This window comes from Asterias amurensis, chromosome 10 (genome assembly GCF_032118995.1).
Source record: "Asterias amurensis chromosome 10, ASM3211899v1".
Classification (NCBI taxonomy): Eukaryota; Metazoa; Echinodermata; class Asteroidea; order Forcipulatida; family Asteriidae; genus Asterias; species Asterias amurensis.
The window spans coordinates 18,499,397-18,511,537 of NC_092657.1; the positions used below are offsets into that span (position 1 = coordinate 18,499,397).

At 36.8% G+C, this 12,141-nt stretch overlaps 1 protein-coding gene across 1 annotated transcript in view; it reads right to left on the reverse strand.

The window, feature by feature from the left end:
- LOC139943338 (uncharacterized) overlaps positions 1 to 12,141 on the reverse strand; it is a 46,230-nt gene that overhangs the window by 13,806 nt on the left and 20,283 nt on the right. Inside the window, exon 5 of the mRNA XM_071940173.1 lies at positions 3,477 to 3,652. Within this exon, the coding sequence (XP_071796274.1) occupies positions 3,477 to 3,652 (176 nt within the window). The remainder of the gene's footprint in view (positions 1 to 3,476; positions 3,653 to 12,141) is intronic.

The following is a 12,141-nucleotide window of genomic DNA, read 5'->3' on the forward strand; positions in this document are numbered from 1 at the left end:
CCTTTCAAAAAATGTTGTTTGGAACCATTATATGCACCAATGAGGATGGGGAGTGCAAAACCAATTGGTGTACTCAAAATGTACCCTTTTCAAGATAATCACACTTTTACACTTCGTTTTGCTATACATTTGTGCATAAGGTCAATATTTATACGTTAATTACATAGGTTTGTAGTATCAACATAAAGTTAAAAATACATTTTATGAATAGATCTATCAAATGTGAATACATTTGACACCAATTTTGAAAATATTGATTTTTGACCTTTTTTGACCTTTTTACCCCCAAATTACCTTAAAATACAAAATCAAGCTGGGCATCCACCATAATCGTCTTCCCGAGCCCATGATCCATACTTCTAGCATGGATGCCAGCCAATAACAAACTAAGCCGTTTTTTTTTTTTTTTTTTTTTTTTTTTTTTTTTTTTTTTTTTTTTTTTCTAGAGCACTTTTTAAAGTTTGGCTGGTCTACTATACTTAGAAATGTACACTATTGTTCAACATTGCTCTTGTTCATAAAGTATACACTCCAAACTAATAATTGCATTTTTTTTCACTCACCCGGTACAAGGGCCTATCCCTACAGGGATCTTTCTCAAAAAGTAGTATATTATAAATTGTCATGCAAAAAAAAAACTTGTTATCCCTTGAATTTGAAAAACCAAAAACTACAATAAAGCGTTGATTATAGATCGCTCAAAAACTAACATAATAATTATGTAAGACACATAGATCCTTGTAACTTGAGTGTATGCCACATGTTGTTCAATAAACCCAAACCAGTTAAACCACTCAACATTTTTTTGATTCCTTTCCTATTTTGCAAACCAGCCTACATGTTCATCCCCAGTGCTTTAACCAAGGACGTTGAGGCTGAGTGAACAACACACGCAGCAACATAAAACGTAGTCCGGTACAGTTGTACAGATTATTCTCACACAACTATTCTACACACAATGTCGATGTGTGTTAGCCCTGTATATACTCAGTATTTTCTAGTGTTCTGTGAAAACAAATCACGGACATTTTACTCGGGTTGGATTCGGACCAACGACTTTTGCAATTCTAGAGCAGTGTCAGGCAAATATAGGGTGTATGGATAAAAACCAATATTCTTTCTCTCCGATGCAAGTTTAACATTTGAAACAATACTTTGGGGTGTCATAAAATAATACTGTAAACAGTGATCGTTTTTGTACGGAGCCTAAAAGGGACATTTACAAAAATAAAAATTTTATATATTTTGTGCACACGAATTCTCTCGTGCGCACGACATAAATCTGGATTCAGGAAGCAGCCCGTCTCTTCGCAACGCCGCCATTATCACACAAGTGAAATACCCATGTGACTCACCGAGACCGACCATTGGGGTTTGATGTCAAACCAGTAACTGTTGTTTGGCATTCATAGGAGGAACTAGTTAAGTTTGACATTCGAATATCGACTGTCAAACAAGGACCATTTACTCGTTTGACATCAGACTCATTTCGCCGGCGGGAGGGTCAAATTTAAGGAACACACCCGGCCCATGAGGTTTTACTTTTTAAAGATTATTTGAAAAGTCAATAAATTTAACAAACAAAATCCGTACTTTACTGCTCACAAATATGGACAGTTTTACATATTTTTTTTAACCAAATTTTGAAGGGTCTAATCTACAAATTCAGACAACATGGGCCTGGCACAACTACATTGAATTTAAAGAGGATGGATGGTGGTAATTCCTTGATCGGGCCCATGAGGTTTAAATTTTTTGTTTTTATTTATTTTACTTTTTGACCAAAAAGTGATGATTTTTTTGACCGAAAAGGTATTTGAATGGGAACTAAAGTGTGTTGAATCGGTTTTCAACTAGTGGTTTAAACCTCCCGAGGCCTGGTTCTTTTTAATTTACCTCGACTTCGTCTCGGTATAAAATGATCAAGAACCAGGCCTCGTTGGGATAAAACCACTAGTTGAAACCTATCCACCACACATTGATTCCCTTATTCATAAATACCTTTTCGGCCTAAAACATCATCACTTTTTGGTCAAAAAGTAAATTAAATGCAAAAATGTTAATTGTTAAATGATTTATTTCATCACAACACCCCTCCAGCTATAAAATGATAAAGCCCTCCACCGCCCTCTGGTAAACAACTCCTTATAAGGGAATGTTATGCGCCTCGCGCGTATCGCGTGATGTGACACAACTGTTTCAGCCGTTGCTCTCGACCGATATGAATGAAGAAACTGTCTTATAAGAACAGGTGCAAGGTCGCGTGTAACGCCCATAAATTAACACTTTTTACCGGCCATACACAAAGGTTTATACACACCCACGTGACGCGCTCTCCACCAATATGAATAGCGAAATTGTCTGAGGTATTTATGAATCGAAGATAAAACACCGTTTTCGCACAGTGTGTGTTTTCAGATGCTTAAATTTGGGACCTCAGCTTAGGTCTTGGACTCAATTCAAATATTTAAGTGAGAAATTACCTCTTTCTTAAAAACTACGTTATCTTGTACATTAGTTACAAATGTAAATTTGGAGGCAACCATATGCACTACATAATACAACAGGAAGGAACACCTCAGCAGCAAAAAAAAAAGATTTTCTTGCAACTCTATTTTACGGAAATTGACAAGTCAATGTTTGTTCCTTCGTGAAAGTTGTCTTATATTGGCTGCATGTACAATTATTGCCCTTCGTGACATGACCCGAAAATGAGTTTACAGGGCAATGTATTGATGGGAGCAATTATTTTAAGAACAAGAACAATTTTGTCAATTTCTAAGTAGGTCCTGGATTGACCTTTACAAAGGTGAAATAACTGGATTTCCCCAGCAGGCTGGGTGAACAACACACAACAACATAAAGCATAGTCTTGTACAATTGTACAGATTATCCTCGAGCCAGATATTTTGGAGCATTTAACCCAAAGAAGATGGAAATGAAACGGCGTTCCATTAGTAGGTATGCCACTTCATTTAGTCGCCGCATTGGGACAGCTGTTCTGCAGCACCCACAATTTATTTGGTCTAATCTCACTCTATTTCGTTTTGATGGCATTCATCTGTCTTAGGTTGGGATGAGCTATTTCGGTGTAATTTACGGGGCTGCATCAATTTACATCACCCCTCCTACAAATTTTCGAAGTACAAGTACAACATTTTGGTGTTGACTTGGTTGGAAGTTGAACCGAAGTGAAGTTCCCGCACATAAGCAGCATAGGGCGACCTGTTGAGCTCCGCCCATTGCAAAAAGACGTCTCGGGAAAACCCTGGAAAAATGTGCAAGGTCATGAAAAGACCAACTGTACTGGGCTTAGCAAGCCCACATAGCATTACTGAACTAGCCAAGGTGGCACCACAACAGTTGTGTGGGTCCACTGAATAATGTATTCTGTGAGTGATAAAATGAATTATTCTCCAACTATATTTAAATACCACTATTAAAATGTTACCCATACACCAGTATACATTATTTACCTGCCGGGAACTTGTGACCTACAACATACAGGAAACCAGCGTAAGGATGTTTTTCATATAGCACATGACCAAGTGCAATGACGTTAACGGTTTGTGTCCAGCAGTCTTTATCATCATTAAACGATGCAGCTTCACATCCATCAAGTCTTTTACCAGCTTGGAGAGCCAAACCCGACCTATCAAGCAAACAAAAACGTAACATAATAAAGTGCACCCTCCGTTTTATGTTCTGATATTTATTCAATTAATGTGTCAATAACTACGTATTAAGTGAATGGCCAAAATGATGTCGATATTATTTACTTTTAACCCAACACCTGTGACGCCATGCTATTGTTAAATCACCTGGATACATTATCATATACTGAAAATGAGCAATGGTCAATAAATTGACAAGTGACATATTTTTATCTAATAAAGTTGATACTTTTGGTTTATTCGTTTTCAGTCAGTGACGACACACATACGGAGCCGGCCCCTTCAGACGATGTGGCCTTTGACGTCACTCGAAACCATGATTCGCGCGTATACCACCGGGCAAAACCTTTTTGTTTTGGCAGCCACCTAGAAAGTACACGATTCGCGAATATACCGCCGGGCAAGACCTTTTGTTTTGACAGCCAGCTAAAGTAGACGTAAAAATTGAAACGAAGGCCATATCTGTCGTTATGTATGAAAAAATCGATGCAACTCAAATTTCAAAAAGATAAAATTGTACGTAAAAAACATTGCTTCAAAAAGACAGAAAACAAGTCACAAAAACACAGCAAATTTTCCCTTTATGAATGTCAGCAACATTCCCCAAGTAGTATTTATGGATTGAGTATTTCATATTCTTCCCGAAAATGTCAAAAACGAGACCGGATCGTAGCTCGTCCAGTCAGGATACAACGATTTCCACCGTTAATCCAAAACTCCCTTTACACAAAAAATCAACTATTAGACAGCATGGTTTTCCTGCACGGTGATTGGCTGATGATGACATCATCGACTGATATGGCATCATGCTGTTTTTTCGTTGTATCCTGACTGGACTAGCTACGACGTGTTCTCGCTTTTAACATTTCCGGGAAGAATATGAAATATTCTATCCATATATACCAAATGGGGACTGTTGCCGACAATCATAACGGGAAAGTTTGCCGTGTTTTTGTGACTTATTTTCTTTCTTTTTGAAGCATTTTTTTGTTTTAAGTTGCACTGATTTGTTTTCATACAGAACGACAGATATAATCTCCATTTGAATGTGCTGCTACATTATTTTTGTCAATACTTTTCAGATAAGGCCAAAAAAGACTGAATTTCAGAAGCCCTTTGTCCTAATTATTCATTCAAACCGAGGTCACGCATGAAAAACCACAATCAACACTGCATATAAAACCGGGCAAATAGGCCTATTAACGCATGGGTTGCGGGTAGACTGTACACGTCTTTTTGCCCGGCGAAATATGACGTGTACAGTGTTTTGTCAACAGAGGGCGATTTTGAATGTAAAGGTCACATCGTGTATAGAGACCGATCTAAAGAAGAAAATCATTCTATGATTCAATTCACAATGTCATTTAATTTGTGTCCCCTCATCGGAATTTTGTTGTATTGCTCTTAAACCGTTTTGATGTATAGACTTGCCTTTTTTACGTATATCATTTTTGGTGTGTTTTTCTGTGTTTGTCTTTGCTTGTTTGCCTTTTTATAAATTGTTTTGTGTTTTGTATTATCTTCTGCTTTTTTATATGCCCCCTCTTGCCTCAATGTATTTTTAGGGTTTTAGGAGACATACGCCTTTTGGCGACAGTTATTTTTTTATACTTTTATGCTCTCCTGGGCACCCCACTGTTGTTTTACTTTGTTTTCTTAAATATTTTTTAATGTATGTATATGTGCTTGTAAATGTGATTGCCCGAATAAATATTATTATTATTATTATAACTATCACAATGATCATTCAATTTCATTTGAACCAACCTAGGGGTTGATGAAATGATCAGGCATTTATCTTTATAAAATAATTTGGGTATTTTTTGTGACACAAAACACAATGACCACAGATTTACATTTAATTTACACCGTTTTAAGACATTGCTAGTATAAAGCGTAGCCGGCCTTAACATTTAGTTGCTGGGGTGCTGACGGTTTTGAGAAATGAGTAAAACAATGTAATGAAAATACGTGTAACATGCTAAAATAGATTTCGTCTCATGATCACTGAGACGAAAATTATGTTCATGACATGTTGTTTTACTCATTTCTCAAACAATTTAGCACATCATCAGCAAGTAATATTTTGAGGGAAGCTTTCTACCATCATTATCTTCAAACTGTAAAAGTTTAATGCTAATCTGTGGACATTGTGTTTTTTGTCCTACAGAAAGTGCATAGCCCATAATGGGCTAACGATAGTAATGTCCTGCATGATGCCCAACACTCTAACAGTGTGGATGGCTACATTAAGGTCTACTCGTATGTTGTCTCAGGGTTACAACACTCTGCATTTAGACTCAAAACAAACAATGCTGATTTTTGCGGTACCCGCTGCCAAAACATAGGATTCGAACTGCCTCTAGCTGCCGGGCAACCTCGGTAGTCTAGTTGGTAAGACACTGCTCTAGAATTGCAAGGGTCGTGGGTTCGAATCCCACCCGAGTAACATGCCTGTGATATTTTTTCACAGGACTCGGGAAGTACTGAGTATACACATCGGTGTATGGGTAAAAAACGAAATTAATATTCTTTAACCTATAATATGACGTATAACCATGGGAAGTAGAAATGCTCGCAATCTGCCAGGCGCACATTGTCAACTTAACAATTAGGCAGAAGGTAACTTCAACTAGCATTCATTGACATTTAGGTATATCTGAGAAACAAAAGTGATTTAAAATGTGTGAACTCTTAAACCAAACTTGAAGGTGGTAAAATCTTTTAAACTTGGCTTATGAAGAAAATTTGCCCCTTGCTTGAATTGTTAAGTAATGTAGACATATTATTGTTTGCGTATAAAAGCAATAGTTTCGCAACAAACGACCAAAAACTATTACATTTATTTAACACTACTGAACAAGTAAAGTATGTTGTCAACGTATCTACCACTTTGAAGTTTCATTTTACTTTTGTATATTGTATAACATAGGTTTTACAAAAAGTATTTACATTGTAGAATTAGTTTTGGGAAAATGTTAGGGAAACAAACGAAAATGGGAGAACCTGCTCCCCTCTGCATGGAACACAGAACTTGATATGTGTCAATTCCAGATAAGAAGGACATCAGGAGAGTATGGAACTTACGATAAACATGATGTAATCGGCTTCTCACTATTTACTGAATCAATTGGCACTTTCAGTGCAGGCTACGTTATACGTCATGTTTTAAGTCATATGTTTACTTATGTAGCGTTTCATGCTAGATACCTAGTAAAACAATAAACCTTCAGGTCTCACGCAATATATTAGGTCTTATACATGCTACATAAAGGTTTCCGGTTTCAGGTCCGGGCAGCACTCAATACCTGTTCCGACGTAGTGGTCGGAACAGGTATTGAAATCATCAAGATTTGTATTTGTTATTAGCTGTTCCGACGTAGTGGTCGAACCAGCTATTATTATTATTATTATTTCATTTTATCACAGCATGCAAAAGAAAGATGTCATATTCCTTTGTGCCGGTAACTCCTCCAGTCGGGCTACGTCCCGTAGCCTTAGATCTCAAGAGTCTTTCTCAGGATCCTCGCTGTTCCCAAAAGCGCTGCATTCTGTAACAGATCTACCCTCACATTTGTCCCTATTTCATCTAGATGTTTCCCCAGTGCTTTGGGAATGGTGCCAAGTGCTCCAACCACCACGGGGACTACTTTTACCTTTTCCTGCCAAATCTTACGAAGTTCCCTAGCCAGGTCCTGGTACTTCTCGATCTTTTCCATCTCCTTCGAAGCTACCCTTATATCACCTGGCACAGCTATGTCAATGAGATGACACATCTTCTTCGTCTTATCTAATAGCACAACATCCGGACGCCTATGTGGTATAACATGATTGGTCTGAATGTTAAAGTCCCAAAGGAACTTGACCTGGTCGGTCTCTACAACTTTTTCCGGAACATGTTCGTACCATTTCGCAAGCACTTTGACACCATACTTCTTACACAGATCCCAGTGAATAACCTTGGCCAGCTTGTCATGTCTTCCTTTGTACTCCGTTTGGGCCACCTTACTGCATTCGCTAACAATATGAAACTACTCACAAAAAGTAAGGAAACTTTTTTCAATCCAGTATATTTGTTATTATTTAAGAGTCAGTTCAGGTAAATAATTGACATATTTGTTTACGGTCAAAAAATGATTTTTTTTTATACTTTGTGGGTGGAAGGGCCTTGGGGTGCAAGTAAACAAAATTGCATTTTCAATTCCATATATAGCCCGTTGCCATGGTTACGGCTCATTTTTTTTTTTTGGGGGGGGGGCCATTTTAGGCCGATTTTGGGGTCTGAAAAACTGGATTTTAGCTCATATTTACAACTCCACCCCACCAAAATGCAACATTATTTCAAAAACCTTTTATATCACTACAAAGTATCATCCTTGGCCTTCCTTGAGAAAAAAAAATATTGCTTTAAATATCACCCTTGTGCTATTTTTGCATCATGTATTACAGTATGTTTTTAGAACTTGCAAAATCGACATTTTTACCCTATTTTTGGACCCCAAAATGTCAACTTGCCAGGGGTCTCAGAAAATTGTCCTTTCGGCTGTGATTAGGGCAAACATTGGTCTTTCCATATCTGGTGTCGAAAACTTGGGCAATTGTATCATGTTGTGACAGTACTGCCTCAAAACTAGACTACATTTTTCCCCCAAAACGTGAAAAATGCCCTTTTAAGGGTCTTTTCACATAGTATCGATAAACGTGTCCACGGTAAAAAATAAGGAACATTTTTGTTATACTTTGTGGATGGTAGGGACCTGGGGTCCAAATAAACAGCGTTTACATTTCAAATAATAATATAACACGTTGCCATGGTAACAGTTTATTTGTTTTTAGGCCACTTTAGGCCGATTTGGGGGTCTGAAAAACTGTGTTTTAGTTAATATTTACAACTCCACCCACCCCACCAAAAAACAAGCATATTTATGAAACCTTTTCCATCACTATAAATTATCATCCTTGGCTTTACTTGAGACAAAAAAACTATTGCTATAAATTTCACCCTTGTGGTGTTTTAAGATCGTGCATTATAGTATGTTTTTAGAACTTGCAAAATCAACATTTTTACCATATTTTTTGCACTCAAAATTTCATTTTTGCAGGGGTCTCAGAATATTTTCCTTTCGGTTTTGATCAGGGCCAAAACTTGTCTTTTTATTTCTGTTAAGAAAAACCCGGGCAATTGCATCCTGATGCAACAGAACTGCTTCAAAAATAAACCCTTTTCCCCGAAAACATAGAGAAATGCATTTTGAAATATTTGCTTCATTTTGAATTTATAACATTAAGAAGTTAGTAATAATTCCATCAATCTGGCAGCTTTTCATAAGCACTCTGTAGGCTTAGTGCATTACCAAACATTGATCAGGACTTGTTAATGACCTAAATCTTAGAATTTGCCCCGGCCCCACCCCGGCCCAGGCCCAATCATATTTCTTGACATTGCATAACAAAATAAAAAAGTTTTGTGAACAGCGCCTCTTTTTTGAAAGTGACATTTTTTAATTTCCCTTGCACATCAAGAAAGTTTGTACTGTCTTAATTTATTATTGGTCCTCAGAATATTTCCCCTTTGGTTGTGATTGGGCTATCATTATGGTTTGCATGTCTGCTGGGGAGAAACACTTTGGTTTAATGTATTCTATTGTGACACTTCTGCCTGAAACATGGTAATTTTTCTAAAAACAATAAAAATGCATTTTGAAGTTATCCCTTAGTTTGCATTGATAAAAAACAAAAACGAGCATGCTTGTTAAAAAAATATGGCACTGTTTCCATGTTCTTTAAGTAACATATAAAAAGTTTATAACCATGCTTTGCCACTGAGAGTTCTTGTTTTGTCATGACTACTTTACCTAGTTGTACATGTATGATTCACATTGCAAGAAGAGAAGTAGTACGATGAGCATTCTTTACTATTCTTGTGTATACATTTGTACATGGCCTTTTAACAGTCTTCTTGGTCCCCTGCTCGCTACCAAACTAAACATTTTCATCCCTATCAGAACAAAGAGGCTCTAAAAGTGAGCAAGTACTGTGTCCAAATTCAACTGCTTTGGCCTTCTGTAAGCAGTTCCCCCAACCATGGTGGGGTTCCTTTCAGTTGTACTGTTGCAAACAATAAAAGAGTTCAGCAGGTAATGTTTGACAATGTTTTTTGTTGATCGTTCTCAGAGACGTATATGCTAATTATGAACTAGTAAGATAGTGAATGGAAAAAATAATCAAACTAGCCCGAATAAACTTTTGTCACTGCAAATGCATCTTACTTATTTATGTTGAGCAGGTGCAAGTATTTACAACTTCTATCCGTGTTGTTTCATTAAAGGAACACACGTTGCCTTGGATCGGTCGAGTTGGTCTTTGAAATGTGTTTGTAAACGTTTATTACAAAATGCATATGATTAGAAAGCTATTTTAAAAGTAGAATATAATGATCCAGACAAGTATCACTCAAAAACATCTTTCTAGCCATGCATTTTATAACAAGCGGTTACAAACGCATTTCAAAGACCAACTTGACCGATCCCTGGCAACGTGTTCCTTTTAAATGATCTCTTACGCTCGTCATGCAAATCGTTAGTATCATTGTTTTTAATAAGATCTTGGCAAATTTTTCCAACACTTTTAAGCAGGCTTTTTAATTTCCCGCATTTGTGTTGGACATGATTGGATGCTCCAAACCATCTGCCTCAAGCACAGAAACTACATTGTTTATGATCTCTATCTCTATGAAAAGTTTTACATTTGGTAGCAGGCAGGGACCAAGGTGAGTAGGCCCTGTATTAAAGACAACCTGTAAAGAATGCTCATCGCACTCTACTTGCAATGGGAATCATACCTGTACAATAGGTAAAGTAGCCAAATCAAGAACTCTCAGTTTCAAAGCATTGGTTATGGTTTGGTTGGATACCATTATATACAAACTTTGTATTCATTACTCAAAGGGCATGGAAACAGTGCCAGATTTTTAACAAGCATGCATTGCTTTTGGAAAAATTACTATACTTAAGGCATGATCAGTCACAACAGGATACAATAAACACAGTGTTTCTACCCAGAAGACATGAAAATACCAATAACAACCGAAAGGGAACACTTTCACAAAAAGAGGCGCTATTCACAAAACATTGTTTTATGCAATGTCAAGAAATATGATTGGGGCTGGGCCTGGCAAGATCTAAAATTAAGGTCATCAATCGTTCCTGATCAATGTTGGGTAATCCACTAAGCCTATAGAGTGCTTAGGAAAAGCTGCAAGATTGATAGAATTATTACTTTTTAATGTTCGAAATTCAGTATGAAGAAAAAACAAAATCAAAGTGTATTTTTCTGTTTGGGGAAAAAAGTCTATTTTTGAGACAGTACTGTTAACATCAGGATACACTTGCCCAAGTTTTTCTACCAGAAAAAAAGACAAATTTTGGACCTGATCAAAACCGAAAGGAAAATACTCTGAGACCCCTGAAAAAAATGACATTTTGAGGGCCAAAATATGGTAAAAATGTTGATTTTGCAAGTTCTAAAAACATATTCTAATGCATGTCCTAAAAATAGCAAAAGGGTGAATTTTATAGCAATATTTTCTTGTCCCAAGTAAAGCCAAGGATGATACTTTGTAGTGATGGAAAAGGTTTTATGAAATATTTTTGATTTTGGTGGGGTGGAGTTGTAAATATTAACTAAAAAACAGTTTTTTTCAGAACCCCAAATCGGCCTAAAGTGGCCTAAAAACAAATAAACTGTTACCATGGCAACGTGTTATATTATGATTTGAAATGTAAATGTTGTTTATTTGGACCCCAGGTCCCTACCATCCACAAAGTATAACAAAAATGTTCCTTATTTTTTACCGTGGACACGTATGTCGATATGTGTGAAAAGACCCTTAAAATGGCATTTTTCACGTTTGGGGGAAAAAAGTCTAGTTTTGAAAAGTCACAACAGGATACGATTGCCCAAGTTTTTGACACCAGATATGGAAAGACCAATGTTTGCCCTAATCACAGCCGAAAGGAGAATTTTCTGAGACCCCTGGCAAGTTGACATTTTGGGGTCCAAAAATAGGGTAAAAATTTCGATTTTGCATAAAAACATACTGTAATGCATGATGCAAAAATAGCACAAGGGTGATATTTAAAGCAATAATTTTTTTCTCAAGGAAGGCCAAGGATGATACTTTGTAGTGATATAAAAGGTTTTTTGAAAAAATTTTGCATTTTGGTGGGGTGGAGTTGTAAATATGAGCTAAAAACCAGTTTTTCAGACCTCAAAATCGGCCTAAAATGAGCTGTAACCATGGCAACGGGCTATATATGGAATTAAAAATGCAATTTTGTTTACTTGCACCCCAAGGCCCTCCCACCCACAAAGTATAAAAAATTTCATTTTTTGACCGTGAGCAACTATGTCAATTATTTACCTGAACTGACTCTTAATACTCTCTTTGTATATGGTATATATCAAT